This window comes from Anser brachyrhynchus (genome assembly GCF_964034855.1).
Source record: "Anser brachyrhynchus genome assembly, chromosome: 13".
NCBI lineage: Eukaryota > Metazoa > Chordata > Aves > Anseriformes > Anatidae > Anser > Anser brachyrhynchus.
Genome location: NC_137708.1, coordinates 10,727,044 through 10,753,042, shown reverse-complemented (window position 1 = coordinate 10,753,042; position 25,999 = coordinate 10,727,044). Strand labels below are relative to the sequence as shown.

Genomic DNA, 25,999 nt, shown 5'->3' with positions numbered 1-25,999 from the left:
CCACAACACCAGCTACACCTGGCAGACACTCCCAAGATTGCTACAACGGATGTATTATTACCCAAATTTTCAGCCCTCTTCCTTTTATGGGGTGGGTGGAAGCAAGAAGAGCTCTTCCAAGCCATAGAGACACCCAAGAGGTCTGCAGGCATTGCAGAGCTGAGGCCACCACTGGCTCCCCAACCTTGATGCTCCCACACCCTTTGAGCTGTTCCAGTAAGGCTGTACTGGGAAGACCATGCTGCCCTTTGCCTTTCAGTTTTCCCCTGGCTGCAGCAGAGGCCAGGGGACAGCTGTCAGAGTGCAGGGGAGAGATCGATTAATCTCTGATCAGCCCTGCCTTTCCTGCCGTTGCACACTTCCTCATTGGCCTCCTGCTCTTCCCAAGCCACCTCACTGCTACGGTGGTGCCAGGCTGCGAAGGCTGCTCTCTCCATCTCGGCATCTGGGGCAGGGGGCACAGATAAGAGGCGGCAGATGGCAGGAATAATTAACTCCTCCTTTTCAAGGCAAGGAGAGCGGGCACCGCAGGGCTGGGGACTGTCCCCTTGTTGCGTTCCTCAACAAGGGCAACGGCCCCTGCTCCCAAGCCAAGCCCTCGGCAGAATCACGGGATCAGAATCACAGAATTGTAGGGGTTGGAGGGGACCTCAAGAGATCGTCGGGTCCAAACCCCCTGCCGAAGCAGGTAAAATGTCCCAGGGCCTGTTTGCACACAAGGGTCTTGCTGTGCCTTACAGCCTGCTCCCCAGAACTGAAGTAGCCTCCCTCCCAAGCGCACCATACAGTGCCTAGCATCCCATATACGCCCCTGGCTCGTAAGTCTGCAGCTGCAGACAGCTGTTACTGCACAGGTCACAGGCAGGTGCAGCTAATTCCCCCAGCTTTGGGACTTCTGGCTGAGTAAAAGTCTGCCAAAAGGAATAATCGTGCCCTCAGGCACTCCGATGGCAGCTCCGTCATGTCGGAAGAGACAAGCTTATCCTCGGCTGTCCCTGAGCGCAGCTACCCCTCCCCATGGGAAATCTTTGTAAAACAGAGGGAAGCTGCCCACGAAACACAGCGCTAAGACTCCCAGCTCCCGGGTGGGATGGAGCAAGCCGCACTGCTCGCGGCAGCGCGAGCCGAGGGGAAACGCAGCCCTGCTCTTCCCCGGCTCCTCGCACCGCTCCGAGGCTGCAGCAGGGCACCTGCACGCCTCCCACGCGGCGCAGGAGGACAGGCTGGGTTCCTCCACTGAGCCTTGCCAGGGCTGCCTGCTGCGGCTCCAAGGCTTCATGAGACACGGCATGGTACTGATAGGGAGGACCTGGAGAGCTCTAGGAGGAGAAAGCTTTGCCAAGTGGTCTTATCTTTGGAGATGCTTTACTGACCTCCTCACCCGCAATAAGTATTTATCTTCACTACACAACTTAATTCCCCCAAACCATTACGGCATCGCGAGCTTTTGGCACGGGCGCTGCTCGGTGTGCTTTCAGAGATGCAGGAGACAAGTGCCAAGTTTCAAAATCAGGTACTTTGATATCAGCTTATCTAAGGAAAACAAACAGCTGTACTGTTTGCCAAGTTATACCCATTTAGGAAATGATCCATCGCGCAACCGCTTTCTGTGTTATTTCTTTACTCCGAGAAAAACAAACCAGCTCAAGAAATGTCAAAGACCCACGTATTACTGTAGAGAGCCTGTATTTTGCCTTGCTGGTAATGCGAGACGCAGAGGTAAGAATACGAAACCCGCTAACTGTTCACAAGCTGTTAAACATTTCTGTAGGCGCATGGATCTCTGCCGATCGATGCTTGCATCAAAGCTGCCCTTTACTCACCACCTCCTCATTCAGAAAAGCTCATTCCTATCGCTAACGCCCAAGCGCCTTATTTGTGTGTGTCATGCAAGTACGGTCGCCGTTCCCTGGGTGGCAGGAATTAAACAAGAGCAGCCCTGAGTTGTTCAGGCTCTGCCACGGCTCCCACCACGGCAGCAGCCAAGATCCTGGAGACAGGGTACAGCTGCACAAGGCAGGACAAACGTCGGGGATGTCTGTAAATAATCTCGTAAAGAAGTAAGGTCAAGTAGTATTGGGGATAAACTTCAGATCCCAGAGCTAGCTATAATGGGATGGAATAAAAAAGATGCAAAGAGCAGCAGCAACTAAGATTACTAGCTAACACATGTGGAGATCAAGCCTAATGGAGGTGTAGACATTTCCTGCTTTAGCAGCAGCTTTGGAGAAGAAAATAAAGCTCCGTCTCTTCCCCTTCCCACGGCAGATGATTCAAAGGATGACTAGCTTATGGTATAAAACTTCCCAGCATGGCCAGAAGCATGACAGCTCCCCACGATCTCCCTGGCTATGCAAAACTGTACTCCACGCAACTGTAAAATTCATGCAAGTGTCCCAAACGCTGTGAAAGGGAACTTCAATTCATTGTGATATCCCGGTGGAGATTTGATCTCTTCAATAGCTCTGTTGAAAATTAAATGCCATGGGGGTGTTATCCTGTGGTTTGAGGACCAGCTGGCAAGATGTCAAAACAAAAAAAAAAAAAGCAAACATAAATGGAGATAAGAAACGCTGCCTTCAAACCATGAATGGAGGGAGATAAGGGAGCTACCTTCAAACTCAAGTGTTACCACCTGCAGTACCGACCTGAAAACACAGCAGACAGCTCAATCTGAAAATGTCAAGAGAGCTCATAGACGCAGATCTGAGATCTGGAAACATGAGCTAGAAACAGAGCAGGATTCAAACAGAAGGACAGGAAATCAAAAATTGTAGACACAGGCACAGTACCTACAGACCGCAGAAAAAAAACCCCACAGTTGTATTGATAACGTCCTTTCTGCCTGCACCAGCAACAGCGAAAGTCAGTGGTGCAGTACTGCACGCAAGCCCAGCCACAGGGGAAAAGGCGGCAGCAAGGTCCTCAGCACGCAGGATGAGGCACGCTGTGTGCACACAGCCGGGTTGCTCAACTCCTGACTTTCAGGCAACACAAACCGCATGACTGGTGACACCACCGGAGCAGTTTCTGTCATGTGGTCTCACGCCTTCACAGGATAAATGAAGGGCTTAAGTCATGTCAGAAGAGCAAAGCTGTGCTGGCCACACACACACACGCCCTGTCCTCCAGGCCCACCAAGAGAACGTGCCCGAGAAGGATGTGTCCTTCAGCCAGAACAGGGGATGCGGGAATTTGAGAGGGGTTCTCCTCAGCTCCTTTACGCCAGTCATTTCATACCTGCAGGAAACCAGATTTGATTTGGGAAGCTTCTCAACTGGAGATAAATACGGGCTTGAACAATACTGACAGACTGCCACATGCGCTTGCCCTTATTTTCTTCCTCTGACGCCTGCTGGAGGCAGGACAGGGAGCTACAGCATCCTTTGGTCCGTGTGACCCTTCTCCTGCGTCGTACCTGGCTGCTCTCAAAACCGACGTCTGCATCATGTTCGTCTGCATTCCCTGAGCCAAAAGGATGGACGTGCAGCTGGCTAAAAAGCCAAGAAAGCAGGCCTGAAAAGAAAGTTTAAAGGAGAAGCTCCCCCCACAGGACAGCTACTGCGGAAAGAAGCTGCCTTAGCCACGCTAGCCCGGAGCCTCGCAGATCTGACTGCACGCCCCAGCGTCGCCATGCCACCGACTGTTCCCATAGCTACATACGGAGATAAATTTAGTTCGAGGAACCTTGTGTTGCTACATTATTTAACAAACAAACAGATGCACTCAGGAGGAATACGCAGGCAGGGACCCAGTTTAGCTGCTGCGTGGGCTGATGAAGAGCGCGCACTCGAGGCCGCCTCCCCGAGCGCAAGGGCCCAGAAGCTCGCCATCACGCTGCCCCCCGGCAGTGTCCGACCGCTAACCGTGCTCAGAGCCCTGCCTGCGCCACCGCCACGGCTCACAGCACCCCCGGGTTCCCAGCCCCCGGGGAAACCCAGCCTCCGGCGACAGAGAGCAGAAAGCAGGTCCTGTCAGAGCAGGGGAGGCTGAGGAAGAGAACCTCCCGCCCCACCAGAATGACCACCTAGAGCACGAGTGAAGAAACCAGGGTTTTATTGGTGATGCGCAAAAGGCCCAGCGGCAGCAGAGAGATGGCTACTCCTGCGTGCGGTTTGCCTCCAGTATGGTCTGCAAGATCTCATCCACCTGATCTGACTCAAAGTCAACATTCCGGAGCTCCAAGTGGGGGAGGATGAGCGAGAGAAGCCAGCTCACGTTCCTACGCAGGTTCTTAAGTCTCTCCGTAACACTGTGGGCGAGAGAAAAGCCAAGAGAGGAGTCAGAGGTGAGCGCCTGGATCCGATACCTCCCATCACACACACAGCTGCCACCTTCCCTGCTAGGAGTACCACCAGCGCTGGGGTTTCCAGCTCCATCCCATAATTATCTCCATTACAGACCCAACACTGTGGGAGGGATCCAGCAACAGTGTGCCACAGTGTAGCGCTGACACTGCACGGACAAAGCACTTTTCTGTAAGGCATCTTTGAAGCCTCATCAAATTACGTGGATCCATCTGCTGATTCTGCCTCCTCACAGCAGCAGGATCCTCAGCTGTAATCCCGCTACCTACACAGCGTGATGAGTATCAGGGCAGCAGTGCCCCATGGAAATGGCAGCCCATGGTTACTCCTGCCCTCTCCCCCCACGTTAGGGATGATGGGGACCGCCGAACGGCCAGCCCACTGTTCTGACCTCTTCACATCGTCTTTCTCTGGGCCCCTGCAGGAAACCTGTGCCTCCTTGAGCGCCTCTAAGTGCATCTCTGTATCCTTGAGTCTCTCCATCAGCTCAGCCTTCTCCTCTGTGGACCTCGCCAGCTTTGCTTTCAGCTCCTGCAGCTCAGCTTGGCAGTAACCCATGTGGTTTTTGCCCCAGTACAAGCCTTCCACCTTCTGAGGTCTGAGCGTTGCCAGTTCCTTTTGGCTTTTCAATAATTCTGTTTTCAGGCAACACTTCTCATGCTCAGTTTTCTCCACCTGAAATGTGAGGAGGGTGCATGCACAGGAATGGTATCAATCAGCAAGATAAAATGAGTTTTGCCAGGCCCGAAGGAAGAGCTAAGAGTCAGCAAATCAAGGACAAAGCCCAATGCATTCTTTATGCAGACGTCATGTCTCCTCCTCACTCCTCTTTGACCCACCTTCTCCGAAACCCTCCCAACCAGCAGGGATACACAGCTGCATATTCGTTACCTTGCACCGAAGCAAATCCCTCTCTGCAGAAATGTTCTTCAGTTCCACAGAGGTATTCTCCGCTGCTCTTCTCACATCCTCCTGCTCTGTTATACCCTCCTGCTCCTGGGTGTTGAGGACCTGCAATTCTTCTCCTCCTCTGTCTCCATCACTGAGGTGTGGGGCTTTCTCCACCTTTAATTTGTGAAGTTCCTGCTTCCATCCAAAAGGGCAGAGCTGAATGGGAGCTCCACTGCCCGTAGTAGCCTTCAAAACACTGACAACTGGCACAAAAGGTTTCTTTTCTATGTCCTTTGTGCTCCTGCATGCATTTACACAAACACTCATGTCTGCAGGCTGTCTTTTTGCTTTCAATTTTGGCATTTGCTCTTTCTGCCCCCTTTGGATCACGCCAGTCTTCTTCTCACCTTCTGCTGAGCTACTGGGCAATGCCTTAAGGCAGCATCGCTCCCAGCGTGACACACTGTTAGCAAGGCTGGTGCCCAGCTGCTCTTCAAGCACACAAGTGTGCAAGCTGCCACCTACATTCACATCCTCCTGTTTTCTGCACAAAAGGTTTTCCCTTGCTCGATGAAGTAACACAAAGCTCTTCTGAAGAGAGGAAGAATGGGGGCTAGGAGAAGTCAGGTCTGGGGGTGAAACCACCACTATGTTCTCAGACTTCTCCAATATTTCTTCTTTTTTGGTCAACTTGGATTTGCTGGAAAACAAAAAAATGGGGGTGAGAGCAGGCAGGAGTGTCTCCAATTCACAGCACAGCTGACCTCAGTAGCTGCTGCAACTGTAGCACACTATCAAGCTCTTGACTGTGGGGATCAATCCTCCTCCTGGCCAGGTGTTTGCTGCCCAGTACAAGGCGTCGCTGCTAAGGAAAACTCGTGGTATCTGTCTTTCATACCATGCTGCTCCTCACACTCCCTCTCTGCCCTTACAACTAGCAGCTGTCACGCCCACTTCATGCAGGGGACACATCAGGCCTACGGAGCTGAAGGATCCTGGCTCCCCACCACCCAGCCCCACTGCCCGTCCCCCATCTGAGACAGCAGTGGGGTTGGCCTGTGATCCCTGGAAAAAGCAATTCAGAAATGTGCGAAACGTCCTATCTGAAATTCATTTGCCAAATGCATTTCATTTCACATGCCAGGCAGGTCTGTTCCCAATGGGCTGCCACTCTAAGTTTCTTCAGCTATAAAATCATTTGGAGCATGTTTGTCCACAAACCCAACCAGACCTTGCACCTGTCAGAGCCTCAGATGCCTGACCTGTTTGTAACAGCCAAATTCAGGAAGGGAAAGGCCAGTCTATTCGCGAGTCTGTGATACGTCCCAGGCCCTCTGGTGGATTCCCAACAGCGCTGGGCAAACAGATGACAGGACAGGTAATGTGGACACAAGGAGGAGCTCAGAAAAAAGCAGAGTGGAGGGTAAAAGGGATGTTGGAAGACGTGAGCAGGGCTGGAGCGCAAAGATGTTGGTGCAGCTTGTTAGAGGTGCTCTGGAGAGCTTGCCTGGAAAGAACAGTTCAATGTGACAGCAGTGGAGAGACAAGAGGGGCCAGGGAATAGCTAAGACAGGAGTAACTGGAGTAGCAGCAGGCGTTTGGCCCCACAATGAGAGGCAGCTTTGAGAATTACTACTCTGAGTCAGCTAGTGATGAGCAGGACTATTATCAAACAATGTTTTAAAACCTGGTATGATCTACTGGGCCTCTCCCTCCCAGAGATCCCAGCACAGAAAAGCATCAGGCCAGCCGGATCCGCGATACACCAACCAGCTGCATCACGTGCAAACGATCCCACAGAGAGCGGGAGTAATGTGAGGGTCCACTTCAGCGCATCGCATCCATTCTCCAAAAATACCCCAGCAGCCCCAAGGCACTGCCCTGATGCAGCCCAGAGGCCGTACAGGGAGAAATGCGGGAGGTGGCGAGGCTGCCCCTCGGCCAGGCTGCCACCTGGGGCAGAGGCAGGCTGGCAGTGCCACCGTGTGGGAAAAAGGCCACATTGCTCCCTCCTGAAGTGCACTAAGTGTCAGCACTTACAGAATTACAAACAGCACGGGAGGGGGTAAGGAAGATAATTCGAAAATATACAAATAAATAAACCATATCTCAAAAAAAATACTTGAAGAGAATGTGGGACTTAGAGAAATTATTTTCTCCAGAAACCTTCTTTCGTAGTGGAAGCCACGTGGTCTTCAGCTTCCCTTGGATAGAAACATCCTCTGTACAGAGCGATTCCTAGAGCTGAATGCTCTGGCTCTGGCAGTCACATCAGCTGCCATTCAGACTGACCATGGGGCTGGAGAACTGTAACGATGGAAGTTAATTTAAGTCCAAGGGGTGTGAAGGTGTTAACACCGACATGGACAGGCCACTGGCTGAGCTGAAACTTGGAAGATTTAAAACCATCAATTTGATCGTTCCTCAGTTCCTCCCTGCTCACCTTCTCTGTGGGGATACAGGAGGATGAAGGAGCGTTTGAGCCCTGCAAACCAGTCTCCCAGTAAGGGAGGACAGATAAGGACAGATCCACTGGCTCTGGCCAGCGCACTACTTCCAACAAACTGCACCTCACCAAGACCTTCCACGCTGACCTCAGAATGGATCCCAACACGTGGGCAGAAGAAAGAACACGGGTGGGGCAGAAGCATGCAACCTATTACCACTTACCCTGCTGTTAAGCAGCTGTCTCGCTCCCAAGGTCCATCCTCTCCCTGGACTGCAGTTATCTTTTTGAGAGGAAGGGAAAAGGCAGCAGTCCCATGAGCGTCCTTTTCCTCAGGCTCCAGCTTCCCGGTGCAGGTGAAACTGCTGGCTTTAGCAGGCAATGACACTGATGCAGGGGGTGACACCTGGGGAAGAAATGAACTTTGAGGAGTGTAAAACAACAGCCCTCGATACATCAGCTGCACTGGGGGAAACCAAAACTTAGCCGAGAGGAAAGACGCACAGTGAGACAACCAAGGCCCTTCTGAGCAGGTTCCCCCAGGCAGGTACTAAAATCAATACACCCCAGCAACAACGATCCTTGGGACTCAGCCAGGAAGGATCAGTTTCCAGTCCCTCTAATATCCATTTGGCTACGAGGGGCCGGTCTTGTTCCCAACAGACACCACTCCAAGGAGCTCTGCCAGCTGCGACCTGGCCTCCTTGCAGTTAACTGACTCACGACGAATATATGCAGTCACTGGCCACAAAGTAATGCCCGCTCCCTTGCCACCCCGCTGCCCGGTACCATGGAAGCACAGGTGGTGTTTCAGGCTGCAGAAGCGTATCTCCTCGATCTGGGAACAGCGTGTTAGTTCCTCTGTGCTTTGACAAAGCACTTGCTGCTGTGCAGTGAGAGCTTTCATGCTTATTACAGACAAATACGCAACAGACACACTGCCTCTACATCCATGCACCTGGAATAACATGAAATTACCATGTCATGGAGGAAACGTGAGCAAAGCAGAGAAGGAAGAACCGGATGCTACAACATGGAAGAGGCGACAAACGTGAGTGAGGACAGAGTTACTCCCAGAAACCCTCCAAGGCTCAAATCAGGGCAGACTCTCTATGACAGCGAACAAACTCTCATTTACTTATGTGGTCTGCACTAGGCAAGTTGATTAGAGATGGTGCACAGCAGAAAAATGGTTTGTGGGAAGGAGGAAGAGAAATCCCCTGTCCTTACCAGGTTTGCCCTTTCCAACGAACTGAGAAAAAGACATGAAGGTATGGAGAACTGAAGGCATGTGACATGAAGGTGTCTTTGGGAAGACGGCACACAGAGGGACAAGGCTGGAGCTGCAGGGCTACAGGAAGGCATCTGGACACTATGGTGAGTGCTGGGAGGGAGCTGTCCCTACAGGATGGCCAACCTGATCGCATGCTGCAGTGTCCAGAGCTGCCCGGAGAACCCATTCTGGGCAGCCGTGTCCGAAAGACAGTTCTCCTGAAAATTCAAAACACCAGAGTCTTTATGTAACCAGTTAACCTGAAAACAGGAGAGGAGGCCACACAGAACATGTCCTGCAACCCCAGAAACAGCAGCAGGAAGCTTTCTGCTCTTTTTCTCCTCTTCCAGACAGGAGTGGCAGGACAGGGTCAGGAACTGCCTTGGTCCCTGTTACTGTTAAGAGTTTGAAGCACTTCTAAGCTGTAGGCGGATAAAAATTAAGGTCTCATTTTATAAGATGCTCCAACATCATGTGTTGGTGTCTCTCCTGTTGGGGGAATGCGAACAACAGCAGGGCAGGGGTAAGAACCTGCCAAGCCCTAGAGCATCAAGCACAAAGGCTTTCCCTGTGCTGGTTCTTGCAGCCTTCTCCCACCTGCCTCACCTGCTGTTCCACACTCTCCTCAGACAATGATGACCTTCTCTTTTTCTCTCCACTCTGCTCCCTAGAACACAGAAGGGAAAAAAGCAAGTTTCTTCTTGCTGTCACACTGAGGAGTACAACGTTTTTTTGCCAGGAGAAGAATGGGATAGAGGAGGAACGCAGCAGACATCTCCTACATTAGAACCACGTGCCACTGCTGCATAAGGGACACCCAATGCCTCCCTTTCCCCACTTCTTGCTCAAGGTAGCTGAGCTGCAAAGTAGAACTGGATAATACTCACCGCTTCCTGCATTTCTGTCTGTATCTGGGGCTATTCTCATCACTGTGTTCCAGTTCCTCGGGCACCAAACAGCTTCTACAAGAGCAGTCAACCAGTCAACCATATTTGAGTGTGTGAAAGAACAGGTTGACTCCCCTCACCCATCAAAAATCTCCGCTCTTTGGACAGCTCAGCAACATCGCTAATCCTTTAGGATTTCATATAAAAGAGGATCAAGAGAATAACTGAAGAAGTTAAATGCTTCTGTGCTGAAACGCTAAATGGAAAAGAGCCACTTGAGTCACAAAGTAACATAAATGAAGAGCAATAAAGTACAGGCTACGAGATGGAGTTCAGCCCACTATACAGTATGCCAGCCAGTTCTGCTTCGGTTTCGAGCTGACAGAGAAATGCATCACAGCCAGTGTGGGCAGTGTAGACCACTAATACCAGCTGCTTCAAAGGAGAGAAACTGTCACAGTCACGAGCCACGGGACAACAGGAAAGTTCCCTCTGTGCACCACTATACATTTGCAGGGATGTCCTGAAGCACAGGGTACAAATTCTGCATACACAGATTTTCAAAGCCAACAAAAATAAATGTAAGCATCACTTTTGTGACAGTCACAAGTAGTGCACAGATGCTTCCACTGAACTGTTAAACACATTCTTAGGTCTCCCTCCTCAGACGGTAACGCTAATTTAGAAATGATCTGTACACCGAGGCAATCCTAATTACTCCTTCCACAGTAACTTACTTGCCTGCTCTGCTCTGCCAGTACCTTGCTGTGTGATTGCTCACTTGAACCAGGTCGTTCCGAAGGTACTCACAAATCCCACAGTCCATTTGTATGGCTTGACAAAGAACTGTCTCAAATCTGTAATCTATGCTGATTCCTCTCCCAGGTCACAGACTTTTAATGTATCAAGCAGCTTTAAACGGAGCCACTCCTTTATTAGCTTTCTCTGTTGAAAAGTGGCTTTATTATCTATTTCCTATGCCATAAAAACTTACCCTCTTTGGCTCCAAAGCCAAATGATTTCCATAACAGTATTATGAAGGCTACCTTATTTATCTTTGTGGAATGCCAAATTTCAATGGATAAAGGCAGTTCAGCCTTTTAAACTGGTTGCACTCCAGAATCTGTTCATCAGAGGAAAGGATTCTCCTTCAGTAAAATCTAGACAGTTGGTCTCAGTCCCAAGTCTATCAGTTCTTTCTGCTTAGCACTTTAGCTGATATCCTTAGCAAGGAGGCGAAGCTTTTTTTATCTTCCAATAGGTCAGCAGATCTCAACGAGAAACCATATTTTGTTATTAGCGCGTTTAACATTTGGCTGTAATTCAATCAGTACATTTAACTAAAACCCACCCACTCCTACAGAAGTGCTTTTAATTTAAATGGCCAGCTTCCGCTGCTCAGTCTCATTTTAAATGCATCAGGAAAAAGAGATCACACAGTGACCACAGCAAGCATGTACTGAAATAGGTTCCTATTCTAACACCGTCTGTTTTAAAAAATACGTATATTCACAGGTATGTGGAGGGAAAGCAGGAACTCGTGCATTTGGCAGAAACCATTTGTATTTCAAAGACGCATGATGGCATGGAGAAAAGTCACTCAGGATTCAACCTGCGAGTCCCTTACCTGTATTTGTGGAGTGGATGGAGATGACAAAACCACTTTTCTGGAAATGATGTAAGGTCAGTTCTGTCAGGGAGCTTCCTCCACTTCAGACACTCTTCACATTGTACCCATATCTGGTCTGGTCTGTCCCTGCAAAAACCAACACTCGGTCTGAGTATCTCAAGTGCAGAACAAACACCAGGAAAGGCTGCTCAGAACGAGCATTGATCCCAAGGCAATGCCAGCACAGCACATGGAATGGTCTGGGGCAGCCAGCACGCCTCTGCTCTCCCATGGACAGCCTGCCCAGGGTGTGGTATCCCCCCAGTAACCACAGGGCCTAACTCCCCAGGTTCACATTTCAGTTCCCTATAGGAAGGAGGGGTCCAGTCACCCCCTCACAGCCTCTGTCCCTCTGGGTGACACATCCCCATCCCGCGCTGGCTGAGGAGAACATTGGGCTTTTAATGCTGGAAAAGGTCAGAGCAGTGGCAAGCTGGTCCTTACGCTATTACACAAGCTGCATCCATGTTTTCCAAGTTCATCTGTTGCATCTTTGCTTTCCAATAGTTGTTGAGTTTCTGTCCCAGCACAGAGATCACCCGTCTGGAAGGAAGAACTCCATAAGAAGTCGGACTAATCCCACTGGCACAATGGGCAGAACAAGGAAGAACCAGGGCAAACACAACCCCCTTCCCCAAGGTCTTGATTCAGACTTGCAATTCCAGGTTTTAGGTTGACCCTACTTTGTCACCCACCCCACACTTGCCAAAAATGGGCCAATATCACCATAAAAAATGTCAGGCCATCCCCAAGAGCTGCTCCACTGCCTCAAACCCTTCCTGATCCTCTCTGGGGTGTGTCAGTTTTGGTATTCAAAGTCACATACACCTCCCATGAAAACCAGAGCAAAACCTGGCCTGCCTGGGGACCCACGGGCTGCACAGCACATGGGGAGCCAGTCCCTCTGGCCACAAACCTGCGGGTAGCACAAACATGCTAGACTGCATCAAATGGCCATTCCACACCTCTGCAACTAAGGAGGCCTGGCTAGACCCACCCCAACTAGTTCTGCACAAACCTACTTTGGCCTGTTCTGCCCCCGTCTTGCTTAAAGTTGTCACAAGCTTTAGTTGCCACAAGTCCCCTTCCCCAGGCGCAGCACTTCCCAAAGTGCTGCAACCCTAGGAGAGCAGGGGCTGGTGCCCAGAGGGAGGATGTCGCCTCCTTCTGTTGCACCCCTTTACTGGAGGCTCCCTGAAAGCTTCCAACTTTATTTTTTTGACTTTGGAGGTCTGCTCCTAGATTGGGCAGCTCTGCTAAAGTGAACATGATCACTGACTCCACTCGACTCTATTGTGTTCCAAACAGAGTCCAATTGCAAGGCTGGACTCTTGTGGGGGAACAAGCATGGATGCCAGACCTGACGGAACACAGACACTGTGTCCTTTCCTCAACCCAGGGCTCTATGTTTGCACCAGACTTCCAGGACAAAATTCTCCATGATCTCTAGGCATAATAGAGAAAGTAAAAATGGTCTAATTTGGAGCTACTTCAGAATAACCAGACCTAAGAACACGTGCAGTGCTCAGAACAAAGGCTGTATCACAGAAAAGCCCTCTCCAAGCAGCATCCCTGGGGCAAAGGTCTGTCTTACCGGTACTCCTTGCTTTCTTCAAAGTCCTGTTTGTTGTGTGTTGGTTTCAAGAAGTCGCATTCAATTACCCCAATCACACCTACACCTTCTCCCTGCATTGGGGGACAGAAACCAAGGGGAAGAGCTGCTTTAGCCAGTTCTGCTCACAACAAAAAAGAAAGTAGCCCTTTGAGGAGTGCAGATGCCCCAAATCCTGTGATACAAAGGTTGATGGCAACACCATGGCCTGTGTCTTGTAGGCCAGCAGCATGTATGAGGTACAAACCCCATGCCATAAGGGTATTTTGAGCATATACTGGAGCTTTTTGTTCCAGAAAGCAAAGCACATGCTGGTTTAACTGACAGATGAGAACTTTCAAGGCTACGATGGAACCATCTCCAAGGTGTGCCACAGCTCTGAGATACTGCTGCAAGGCCACAGCTAGAACTCAGTACTTCCCAGACAGCTTCCTGATGGGGTGCAGGCTATCCTGCCAGAGCAGATCACCGTTTGGGGACCACCCTGGAAGACAGGCAAGCCTGCCTGTCCTCTGGTAGCACCTCCAGCCACAGCAGTATTAAACAGCAGCTGGACATTCCTAGTTAACTAAAACCTGGACAACCACCTGCTGTCCAGACACACACTGATCTGATCCTAGGGACATGGCGTCTGACATCAGGCCCCTTAGTTCACCTCTGAACACTGTGCAAAGTAGATATAAGGCTGCTTTCAAGCCTTTTTTTTTCCCCTCTCCCATATAAAAAGGGTTAAAAGACACTAGCCACTCACCTTCTTTTGGCAGCCCACCTTCTCATAAGATCTGATGAGCCGGTTCTTGTGGTACATCATGATCCCATAGTGGTTTTTGTTCTTCCAGTTGAATCCAAAGGTGATCTTCACCCTTTCGCTCTGAGGGAAAACACGTCAAGGAAGAAAGAAACAACAAGCCCCAGAGGAGGAGTAGGGGAGATGCACATGAGTTCCGCAGGAAGAAGTGAAGCACACCAGAGAGGCTGCAGGATCAAGCAGCCCACGCTGCATTCCTCAGCACGCCACCTCCTTTCCTCGGGAGGAAAACAGCACTCGGCCTACCAACAACCACCTCGTGCACGCAGCCAACAATCAGATAAGAACAAGTGTAACTGACTGAAGGTGAGCTGGATACAGCAGTACTGAGTGGAGTCACTTTGTTCCTGCCAAGTCAAAATATGCTTTGGTTATAGCTTTAATAAAACCTCTGATAGTCATTTACATTGCCCTGATAATAGAACAGGCAGATCTGTGCAAGGAAGCTGCCTCTGAGGAAATCACAAACAAGATAACTAATGACTAGTAATTTTACTTGCTATTAAAAGATAAGCAACCAGTGTTTACAAAACGAAATAAGCACATTCAGTCAGGGCTGCAGAAATCTTAACAACTAATAATGACACTAAAGTCCATCAAAGAAGGAAGAGCTCACCTTCAGCAGACTGCTGTTACATGAACTCCGTTCCAGACTGCTCTCGGATAGGGAACTGTGGTAGTAGGATTAAAATATTTAGCTATCCTTTTTTTTTTGTCTAAATACATTCTATTTTGCTTATTTCTTAAAGTCAGAGTTCATGTCTTTGCAATGTACACAGTCATCGTGTGCTTTTCAATACAATGCCACTTCATACGTACACAGCAGATATTAAACTCCAAATCGTGAGGAGCCGTTATTTCACGCACGTTGGTTATGCAAGGACAAAGCGCCTTTGAAGCAAGTATGTAAGTAGAGAATCTAAGCAAATAAAGTCTTTTCATATTTGATCAATGTTTTCATATTAATGTAAGCACAGAAATTCAGGACCCCAAACCACCAGTTAAGCACGTGGGAGGAAGGGGGGTAAAAGATGCTCAGACGTAATTCAAAACAAAGTGAAAAGAAAAAAAAATATATGCAAAGTTCTTTCTGGGAGAGATTTGAAGGGAAAATTTTTCTCTGCACTTGGCTTTGACTTGGGGATAATAGTCTGTGCTCTGTGGGCACTGTTCTCCAAAAGCACGTCAACCTTTTGGAAGGTATTTTCAAAGCAGAACTAACCAGGCAGGAAAAGCCTCAAGTCCTTCTCCGTGTCATTCTGCCCTACCACAGGACATTACCTTTGGGGTACGGCAGGAACTGGCTGACATGCAGCTTGACCCCTCAGCCTGTTATCCACTGCTCCAGTCGAAGCAGCTTTGAAAGCTCCCTTCTAAGCTTCACATCAGGACTTTGCTTCTCAAAGATGACCAGGAGATGGGAAGAAGAAAATAATTCAGCCTCTCTATTCATTTAACTCTCGAGTTCCTCTATGCATTAGACAAGGCCTGAGCCTAGCCATGATGTTGGGGTAAACTGCCACCATGTACTGAGGGAGCAATGCCAAAAGGCGTCAGAAAGGATACAGAGAATCTCGGCTTGTATAAATCGTGTTCAGTGTTCGCCAAGCTTTTGGTGATCAGCTGAGTGTTCACCTTCTTCTGCCGCAGGATGATCTGCATACAAGGCTTCAGGTACAAGATACTGCAGTATGCCTAGGAGAAGGGACGGCACAACGCAACAGGAAGCAGAATCCTAGTCTTGTGTAATCTTTTCCAGGTGAACCCAAAATCTAGTTTGGATTTCATGGTTTTTGCAGCTCATGTGCATAACAAGCTCAGGGAAAGGCCGCCCTGCTCCCTTTCAGCCCTCATCAACTTACCCGTAACGAGTACTCCATTTCCGGGGCAGGAAACTCTTGAACCTTCTCCTGAGAGCGCAGCCCCTTTCTCCTTGGAATCTCTGCACTGTCTGCAAGGAAGTCAGCTAACCGAATATCGTGCTTATCTGTATCAAAATCCAGCTCCGGCTTCCCATCTTTATTTCTGAAAAACACCAGACACAAAAATAAGGACAATCTTCTCCAGTCATCAGCTCCCCAGTCTGCTCTTCCGTATCAGGGTCCCAAGGGAATTTCCTGAGGAGCTGATAAACCAGCTTATTTCACACGCCCCATGGATCTCATTAGTCAATTGTTTAATTAGACATTTCAGTGCAGAACGCCAAAGAAGCAGAACACTTCAGAGCAGTCTTGGTACACAGAAAATGAGGGTTTTCCATTGCACAGGTGTGACAGACAACTAGAGCCATCTCTCTAACTCACAGCGGGGCATCCCAAGCACTCAGTCATCCCGATAGAGAAGGGGGAAACCCCTGCAGTTGTTCCTCCAGCAGCCAGACTGGATGAAAGCAGCCCGAGACCACCCAGGCCAAGGACTGTCCAGAAGCTGCCTCTGCTATCAGTTCTTCCCCATGCTTAGGGGGCACTGCTGCCTCAGCGGGCACCCCAGCCCCATACCTGCGAATGTTCCAGATGAGGACGCGCGTGCCCTTTTTGCCTGGAATGTCATCGAACTGTGCCAGCAGCTCCTCACGAGTGTTGAACAGGGTATGCTCCAGGATGGCCTTCAGGCTGAGCAGAGAGTCTTCAGTAACAATTATTTTCTCTAGAAGCCACACGGTCAAGGAGAACAGAGTTGCCCACTCCACCTATCTCCCTTCTGCCACAGGGGGACAAAAAAGAAATAAAAAATCAGCTACAAAGAGCTTGCCACAGGCCTTATTTCTCAGAGACATGAGACGCAACGCAGACTACAGGAGGATGGTCTTAGACAAAGACTGAGCCAGGACAGACATGACAGTAGGATGCTCTGAAGAAAAAAATTTATCAAGCTGTGTTATCAACACAAGTATCAAGCAGGGTAGGGCACAGACATATGGCAATAACGCCATGCCAGCTGATAACGTACAAGCAGGGCCGTACCAGCAGTGCCGGAGAGCTGTGTATTATCAAATGCCTTTAACACGAAGGAAACACAGCCCAGAAATATGCTAGCATTCCCCAGGCAGCACCAGTATGGGTGCAGAAAAGCAGCAGAGAGCACAGCTCCTGGGCAGGGCATGCATACATGGGTCTGTATGGGGGAAAAGGGACCGAAACAGATAGTCCACAGGTTGGGAGCAGGACTGCAATGGCTTGCCAGGAGCCAGGCTAGCAGCAGATGCCCCCAGGCAGACACATGACAAGTTCCAGCCCAAGCAGAAGGGAACGATATTGGATGGCAGTGTATTAACAGCAAGGCCTGCTGCACGGATTCTCCAGGTACAGCACCGTTACAGTTACTCCCATCCCTCCAAACACCATGGCAGTGCTGCTGCCCTCCCGTGCCCCTTTGGATGAGAGCAGCAGCTCAGCCACTCGGCCAGGAAGGATACTGTTCTGTTGGCTGAATGGCACCAGCGGGACAATCACTTCCTCAGCGTGTACAAGTTCCAGGTAGGTCTGGGAAAAGAGCCCCACGCTGAGAGCCCCTCCAGTCTTGGTGAACACAATGGCATCCTTCCCCAGCCGCATGGAGCCACACTGGAAGCCATTTCCATTCAATCCAGAGGTTGGGTGGTCTCTGTTCTCAGCCTTCTCTGTGAAACCGAAGCTGAAAGCATAGGAAGGAGTGGACTGTTATTTCGTGGATCTGCCACATCTCAACCTAGACCACTACATGTTTGCCCCAGAGCAGCTTTTAATGCTTTGCCTCCCTCCCTGCCTTCTTACTATCACCAGCTTTCTGCTCTCTTACCAAAGAAGAAAGGTTTTGCAAGGAGCTTCCATCTGCTATTGCTGTATCTCATTCAGGTTTCCTGAAGCTTTCTGTCACCCTCCCCCACTTCGATTCACAGGCAAGTACAGAAAAAATTACCAAGCCCAGGGCATTTCTTTCCTCCTTCCCACACAATACAGGGCAGGAAGGGGACATGGCCTGATTTTTTTGTTTATTTCCTGAAACCTATTTGCTTTTCTGAAGAGCCGTGGACTTTGTGTGTGCTGCATTTCAAGAAAGGTTAGTTTATCTGCTTTGCTCCCTCATGTTTTTTTTATATCAAATCAAATTGTCAGAGAAATAAAGAACCAGGTCCTAACCCCTCCACTTCCAACCCTGAAATGACCACGCTTTACCAAGCAAGCTAGAAAAGGAGCAACTCGTACAGGAAAATCAAAGCCAGGACATTTTGTAGCAGCACCAATTCTGGGACAGGAGACAACCATGGTTGGTGTGAGGATCACCCCCCACCAGGAGACATCCCTGTCCACATGGGCACTTCTGACAGACATGGGAGAGGAAGGAGATGCTGCAGATGTAGATGACACCAGGAACATGGAAGTGGCCCTGACGGAAGAGCAAGAAGGGAGACCTCAGGTGCAGGCTGGGCACCTGCCAGCAACACAACAGCCTCTTAAAAACATGAAAGAGGCAGTTAAAGGAAAAAAACCAGATTTCTGCTGTCCTGTGACTGACTTCAGAAGAACACTTATTCTGTCGTATTTTCTTCACTACAGGTAGCACCTAACGTCCTCCCTGTGTGTGCACACATTATGCTGGATGCTGACAACTGGAAGCCAAAGGCCAGTGGCGATGCTGACAGGTGGGAGAATGCAGCCCAGCAGCTGGATGCGGGCGGGCTTGTGGCTCGTTACCTGAGCACGTGGTGGAGCTTGCGAGGAGTCATTCCTGCCCCGTTATCCGTAAAAGTTAAACAAAGGTGACCCTTGAGCTTCACGACATCAATGCAGAGAAGCTTAGCTGTCACACCGGGATCTGAAGCACTGTCTAGGGAAGGAAGAACCACGGGCGGTGAGACGTACGGTACGTAGGCTGGAAGCAGTACGGGACATTGCCCCTCTTCCCTCCCAAACCCTGCCTGCCCTCCGGTCAATTCCAGCGGGTCAGTTTCCCACCGCATCTCTCCCAACCACCGGGGAAGCAGGGGTGGCACATCCGCTAACCCAACTGCTGACAAGGGACATCTTTTCCCCCCCCTGAGGCCGAGCTGCTCCAGAGCCACAGGGCAGGAGCACAGGGGGACACCGCGACACCGGTGAGCGGCTGGGCTCCAACAGCTGTGCCCCCACCGCCGGGGTACGGGGGGTGAGCGACACAAACCGAGCCCAAAGGCACCGCCGGCAAGGCACCAGGCTCCTCTCCCGGTGCTTACCGAGCAGCTCGGCCACGGCGCTGAAAGGCCCCGTGTGCCTGGAGCCGCAGCCCTTCAGGTAACGGCTGGCAGCGGCGGCCATGGCGCCGCACCCTGACGGCCCGCCGCATGCCACAAGATGGCAGCCCCCGCGCGGCGCGGCCGTACGGCAAGATGGCGGCCCCCACGCGGGCCGGCGGCTCCAAGCGTTAACTTCCTCCTTCCCCCGGCGGGGCGACATGGCGGCGCCCAGCGCCGTACAAGAAGATGGCGGCGGCCGGCGCCAAGCCACAGCTGGGGCCTCAGAGCGTTCCTCGCCCCTGCGCGGCTGCAGTGACTTGTAAATGAGCACTCAGAGTGACACCTTATAAATACATTTATTTACATGGCTTCCCCTCCCCTTCCTTGCCACAAAAGGCAGAATGCAGACACAAAGGTAGAACGGGAGGAAAAAGCCCGCACAGCCCGCACAGCGTACAGACAGTGACAGGATTGTACGTAGGAGGCCCCACGCTGCCCAGGCCCTCACAAAGATCCTTGTGTGCCACCAAGGCAGAGGGAAGCCACGCTTCCTCAGCACCATTCCGAGAGGCCACGTCCAGCCCCAGTACCCCAAGCCATCCCTGCTGGCTCAGGCTGGGACAGAGCTGCTTCTCCCCTCCAAAATCCTAAATCCCCAGCTCTCTCCCTTCCCCACTCTGAGATTTACAGACTGCCACGTTAACTCCCAGCAGTCCTTCGCTGTCCCAGTTATGACCAAGAAGCTCCCATGGTCCATGCCAAGTCTACAAGGTCCCCGCTCCTCCATCCCTTACTTGGCGGGGGGGGTCTCTCCAGCAGAGGAGCAGGGGGCGGCAGAGTCTGCCTCTGTCAGCTGCCCCTTGCTTTTCCCAAATTCAATCACCAGCGGCTTCCCCTGCAAAATGTACCCGTTCACCAACAGCATCGCATCCTGGGCCGACTGAATATCTGCAAGAAAAGAGCAAAATGGGCTGAGATGACACAGCAGGTTCTGACACAGACACACACGGTGCTCACACGTCATCAGTCTGCACCGTGATCCAGCGCAGTTCTGGGGTTCTCCAGCTGCATAAATACAGCAGCAGAACGCATCCCTGCTGTTTTGATGAATCTTCCCCCAGCCCAGAGCAAAGACTATGCCATGATATGAAGGAAAGGGAGCAAAGTCCCCTCCTGCTCCATGGAGAGAGGACTCTGCGCCAGCCGAGGGCCCAGTGGGAAGATGTGGCACCTTCAGGAGTCAGGGAAGAACCGAGAGGCAGGAGGCAGCGACTCACCGGGGAAGGTGATAAAAGCCTGACCCCTCATCCGGCCGCTCAGCAGGCGGAACTGGATCAGCGGGCTACTCTCCTTCTGGAACCGAGCAAACAACGACACTAGGTCCTTCATCGTCACTCGAGGGCCCAGGTTCTTCAAATACAGCACCTGTAACAGAGAGAGACAGGGTCAGCTGGCCTGTGCCACGCCAACAGATGCTTTTTAGCCCATTCCCAGTCTGTACACCTCAAGCGTATGAATTATTTCAGCCACCCTGCCATCCCATATTTATAAACCATCTGCCGTATTTATAAAACAACACAAGCACCAGCTACCAGTTAAGCACAGTTTAAATAAAGTCACAGCCAGTCTCCGAAGGGCTCAGAGAGGGAGAGGACATTTTGTCTAGGGACATGCCAGAGCCAGGAGGGGCTAGTGTCTGCAGCACAGCTGTTTGCCAGCTGTGTAACCTCCCACTAGAGCCATCAGCCCCCTGCTCTCCCTTGGCAGGCAGCATCAAGCAAGCACCCTCCAGGCAGCAGCCATGCAGCAGGGAAGAGGAGCTTTTGCTTGCTGAAGCAGCTTTCGGGCATGCTGGCTGGGAAGGTGAATAAATCACGGTTCATCTCCAAATACCTTGTTGGGCTCTCCAGGATGGTAGGAAGCAAACCTGGGCATATTTCGGAGTTCTTCCTCTGAGAGACGGTTCTTGCAGATCTCCTCCTCTGGGAGGAACTCCACTGGCTCTTTTATAGTCACAGGTCTTGGAGGGGACTGATGGGGCTTTGCTGAAGGAAGGCTGGGGCTTTTTTCCTGGTCTGTCTGCTCTTCTTGGTCTGGAAGCGATGACTCCTCGACCACAGGATGCTGTGGGGCCGGGGAAGGGAGCAAGCACGGGTCACTCTTGGTTGGCTGGACTTCTTCAGGTAGCTGCTTGCTCAGCAGCTCTTGGTAAACACTGTCCAGGTGAACCATGGGGTCCTTTTCATCTGTTATCCTCCGAGTGTCATCTAATGCGCAACAGAGAAACATGGCAATGTGACCACCACCAAACACCTGCAAAATGCAGACTGCAAAAGAGACACAGACGGGACCCCAAAACAGGAAAAACCCCGTCCTGAACCAGCCTCCACGCAGGTTAATTAAAATAGGGAGGGCAGCCCTAGCAGGCAGCAGGTGCTGGTGTCCCTGCTTAGAACAAACCCACAGGCAGGAGCAGCACCACCAGCAGTGCTTTGTGCAGTGCTCATTTCTTCCAGAGCTGACCTCAGCAGCTTATCTGCAGCCACACTTCAGCACATTCTAGTGATTCCTTCACCACACCCTTGCTCCTCCTGCATGCACGGCCAGGATGTGCCATGCTACCTTTCTGCGCTGTTACTTGGAATATAAATATTTGGTTTCTAGGGTCAACACCGCGTTAAACTCCTGGGTTTAAAGAAAGTCCATCCCACGGACTTGCAGCATGGAACTGAGGGGGACATCTCCCCGCCTACCAGCCTCAACTTTGCCACTTCTCCGTTTTGCTAACTTCCACAACACTGACACCAAAGGAGGGAGAAAGGGACAAAGGATGCTGGGTCAGCTGTACTTTATAGAGCAAACACTGACCAAAGTGGTGTTTTAGGAGATAGGAGATGAAGTTTAGGAGTTCCTCCTCATCTTGTTTGTTATTTGTCTTAGAAACAAATCCCAGTGGGTTCATGCCTGTACATTTCTCCAGCTAAAGCAGACTGGAGCAGCTGTTACCAACTCTGAACAACACCAGACTCTCCATCCAGAAAGCCAAATGAAACCACTGGCTCGGAGACAACACTGCTGAGGTGAGAAGTGGTGTCATGCAATGGTCAGGGTACTGGGAAGCAGCAGCTGGCCTCCATTTCCACCTCTGCTACTGGGCTACCAGGAAGGGCCTTTAACAAGTCACTTCTCTTTCCTGCTCCGTGCCTTTGCTTCTCTTCTACCCTTGAAAACACCCCCACCCACATGGTGCCAAAGCAGAACACCTTCAGGAAAGCCAGACGGAAATGTGTCAGACCCCCACGCACCCATCTCTCCCTGCTGGAGCAGAGACAGGAACAGCCACCAGCACACAAACCTTGGTGGTAGAGTGCCCGGAGGAAGGAGTGGCGGTCCGTTCCCTGAAAGAGGGCATTTTCAATCTCCATCTCCCGCCGGCTCAACTGCTTGCTGCCAGCAAACCTCTGGGGCAGCGCGAGGATGCGCTGACGCTCTTCCATCTTCTCCTGGATGGCATGGAGCCGGTCCTGCGTGGCCTCCGGGGCCGCTCCCAGCCCAGAGCCCTGGAAGACAGGCACAGCTTTGCTCAGGCACAGCACGTGCCTCCTCCTCAGAGGCTGGTTCAGCAGCCAGCCTTCACGTTCTCCAGCCCTGGAGCTAGGAACCACCCCCCAAACTGCAGCTCACCAAGAAGTCCTGTTACTGCAAGGTTAGGACGGAAATACAAGCACTGAGAAAGCCTCAGTTCTTGAGAGAAGTGGACAAACAGCCCCTATCTCCTGACCTTTCTGATCTGCTTTCCTCTCCCCAGCCTCACTGTCTTACGGTGTCTGTGTCCTCTTTCCCAGCAGTCCCCATCTCTTGTCACCTACAGGCATTTTCTAAAGCCCTCTACAGTTACTGCACAAACTCCTCTTTGGCATTTCTTTTTCCACAGCTATAGCATCCACAAGCCTAAACCTCCACAAAGCTTTTGGTGTCCGACCCCGACATCCCTTGGAGAACCTTGTCTGCTGAGAGGTGGACCCCAAGCTTGGCACCTGAGGGAAGGTTTACGCTGAGGACTAAATTCCTGGCCAGCTTCACACAAGCCAGCTTTCAGTAACCATCCCGATCCTGCACCTCAGACTGGACTAGCTAGCCTAGCTGAAACTAAATCTTCCTGTATGAATAATAAACCTCATTGCATGGGGCCAGGGCACCACTAAGATTCACCAGACTTGCACTCCAAAGCCCACTGACATACCCCAACACCTGGAGGGCCATTTCTGCCCCCACCTCAATCTCTATCAGAATCCCAAGAATACATTTTTCTGAGGTTGTAGCTGGATTTTCTTTTCTCAAATTCAGTTCAAGAATTAGTGGCAAATGCTTCTGTTTCAGGCAAGAAATCAGGCTTTTTCCTTGCACTGCTCACAACCTAAAAGACCTTCCCATGGGTATCTCTCCCTCCTTGCCTGGGCCAGTATCTGCCCTACTTCCATTCACCGTTTCACGGCTTCTTTGGGGCACAAAAGGCTATTTATACGGAATAGCAATTCTGGGAAATCATTTGTAGCACTTCGTTTTCAAAAAAGCTGCAATTTAGCAGCTGAAAGTAACAGCAGCCTACACTTGATACCTTGCTGAGAGCTCCACAGGCAATCTGGAGTCCTCTGTCTCAGCTGATTCCTCCTTGGTGGAATCTTTTCACTCGGGGCCTCCACATACAAAGTTGCACATCTCTACTGGACTTGAACTCTCTACATTTTCTTCTCCTCTCACGAGCTGTAGAGAACGTACTCTAATGTCACTGGTTCTTTCTGTCAGAGTACTGTTTTCCATTCTATTCTTTATTTCTGAACACCCCAGAACCAATTTTATAGCAAATACAACAAACAAACTTGTAGCATTGATATTTGTTTTCACTCTTAAATTACCCAAGTTTAAACGCAGGCTCCACCATGGCTGGGTTTGCATTTAAACACCAAAGCGAGAAATGACTTCAGTTGAAGAGAGGCAAACCCATGATTACTGCAGACAGCTTCCTTCTGCACATGGCTACTGATCAGGAAGAGGAGGAGGAGAAGATGGGTGGCCAAGTCCTATTTTGCACCTTTTATTTTACCAAATTAAGAGCAAGACGCTCCAGTACACCTGACAGAATGACCCCAAAAGCACCTTGTCTCTGGGATGTGAAAGAGGCAAAGGCAGGGGAAGGAGACGACCTGCTTTGGTCCAGCTTTTAAATCCGTCTTTCAGGCGTATGAACAGCTGAAATGATTTGCTCAAGGCCATCAGGGTGGCCTGTGACAGGAATATAGCCAGGTCTTGCTGTGGTGCAAAGAACCAACTCTTCTTTCCGCCACAGCTTTTAGCACAGACCCTTTAACCAAAGAAAACGGGCCAGAAAAAATACCTGATAGTGCTGGCTACAGGCAGGAGATACGTGGAGCGGCCATCCTTCACCGAAGGACTTACAAAGAACTTGAGCGTTCTAAAAGGGTGTAGAAAAGGGTTTTCTGTGGGGTTAGAGAGGCTTGACCACGTTTGGATGGAGCAGAGCGTGCCTCACCTTCCCCGCCGAAGCCCGGTTCTTCCAGAGCAGGATCTCCGGGTCCGAGAGCCCCAGCTCGCGGAGCGCCGCAGTCTCTTTGTCGCTCTCCTGCAGGGCCTGGAACTGCGACAGGGTCAGGGCTCCTGCGGCCTCCTCCCCGAAAGGCTTGTAGAAAGCCGCGGGGGCAAAGCATCGCCGCTTCGACTTGCACCTGCAACCCGAAGAGGCAGAAGTGCCTTAGGGTCCCCGGCCCCGGCGAGGTGACACCGCTGCCGTCCCCCAGCACGGCCACGCTTCTCCCCCCCCCCCAGGGCTCTCCGGGCAGGTGGGGACTCACTGCTCGATGGAGACGGAGGTGTCCAGCTGGTGCTGGAGCAGGCTCTTCAGCTGCCTCTCGCCTTCCGTCTCCAAGTCTTCCAGGAGCACCTCATCGCTGGCCAGGCTGCTGTTGACCCTGGGGAGCAGAGACAGCGCTCAGGGGACACCCGCAGCCCCACACACCGGCACGGCTCCCGGAGCGCCATGCCACCCCCCCCCGGACCCGCTCCCCCCCGGCCCGGCCCGCTCACCTCCGCATGGCCGCGGCTCTCGCCTCCCGCCCGGGACTCCAACTCCCGGCAGCCCCCGCGAGCGGCCTTGCCGGCCGGCGGGGGGCGGGCCCGCGCGGGGGCTGCTGGGAATCGTAGTGCGGGAGGACCGAGCGCCGCCTGGCGCCTGGGAGCGCGGGCAGAGCCGCGGCGCAGAACAGGCCCGAGGACAAAAGCGACGATTCCAATAAAATCAGTGAAGTATTACAGTGAGGTGGCCCTTCCCTGTTATTTCAGAGAATAATTATGTACGGAAGATGGGGGGAAGAGAAAAAGTAAATATAAAGCACACCCATTGCATGAAGGGCAAATGAGAATTGGGGCAGCTCTGCTAAATACACAATTACTCATTTACTGCATTAGTAAATATACCATGGAATGTGCATAAACTACATTGTTATTAAAATACCCTTCGTCTTAAGTCTTCACAGCAGATTTTTCAACATGTTCTCCTTCACCCTTGCAACTGAACACGTTCCACTACTGAATTTGGTACTACCTAAATGTTTAGTTGAAAAATATCTAATCTTTTTCAACTAAAAAGCCTGCTTACTGGAACATTTGAAGGCACAAAGTAAAAAGCAGCTCATCCAAAAACTACAGGAAATGAGGCCCACTTTCTGAAGTGGAAGCAACCTCCAGCTTGTGATATTGGGAAGCTGGATCTATCAGACTTCTACAGCTTCTTGTGAGGACAGCTGTTCATTAAACCACCTCTGTAAGGCTCTGAATAAATTTCATAGAGTTCTGATGGAAAATATTCAAGTTACAATTAAGTACAGAGCTGGAGAGCTC

At 51.1% G+C, this 25,999-nt stretch overlaps 2 protein-coding genes across 4 annotated transcripts; both read right to left on the bottom strand.

The window, feature by feature from the left end:
• Window positions 1-3,969: 3,969 nt before the first annotated feature.
• MORC4 (MORC family CW-type zinc finger 4) lies at window positions 3,970-19,304 on the bottom strand (the record flags this gene model as incomplete). 3 transcript variants are annotated; one of them, XM_080553489.1, is made up of 16 exons in its annotated part: window positions 3,970-4,252; window positions 4,699-4,982; window positions 5,199-5,898; window positions 7,869-8,050; window positions 9,515-9,584; window positions 9,805-9,879; window positions 11,432-11,560; window positions 11,918-12,016; window positions 13,068-13,159; window positions 13,837-13,956; window positions 15,460-15,588; window positions 15,756-15,918; window positions 16,392-16,539; window positions 17,309-17,526; window positions 18,567-18,699; window positions 19,085-19,304. In XM_080553489.1, 16 exons carry the CDS (start codon window positions 19,302-19,304, stop codon window positions 4,099-4,101), a joined length of 2,916 nt encoding a protein of 971 aa, XP_080409615.1. In that variant the 3' UTR covers window positions 3,970-4,098. The 3 variants fall into 3 exon arrangements, with proteins under 3 accessions (XP_080409615.1, XP_080409616.1, XP_080409617.1); XM_080553490.1 differs by having other exon boundaries at window positions 9,524-9,584; XM_080553491.1 differs by lacking the exon at window positions 4,699-4,982 and having other exon boundaries at window positions 4,089-4,252.
• A 121-nt stretch (window positions 19,305-19,425) lies between these two features.
• On the bottom strand, window positions 19,426-25,333 carry RBM41 (RNA binding motif protein 41). The gene is made up of 7 exons (XM_080553494.1): window positions 25,187-25,333; window positions 24,955-25,071; window positions 24,636-24,828; window positions 22,440-22,644; window positions 20,978-21,351; window positions 20,362-20,509; window positions 19,426-20,032 (listed from the first exon to the last, which is right to left on the bottom strand). Exons 1-7 carry the CDS (start codon window positions 25,192-25,194, stop codon window positions 19,875-19,877), a joined length of 1,203 nt encoding a protein of 400 aa, XP_080409620.1. The 5' UTR covers window positions 25,195-25,333; the 3' UTR covers window positions 19,426-19,874.
• Between the last annotated feature and the right edge of the window lie 666 nt (window positions 25,334-25,999).

What these genes read in the sequence shown, in the direction of transcription:
- RBM41 (XM_080553494.1), bottom strand. An exon ending in ACCTCCGTCTCCATCGAGCA is followed by an intron (nt 24,829 to 24,954) that starts GTGAGTCCCCAC and finishes TTCGGGTTGCAG; the next exon opens with GTGCAAGTCGAAGCGGCGAT. An exon ending in ATCCTGGAGAGCCCAACAAG is followed by an intron (nt 20,510 to 20,977) that starts GTATTTGGAGAT and finishes TCTCTGTTACAG; the next exon opens with GTGCTGTATTTGAAGAACCT.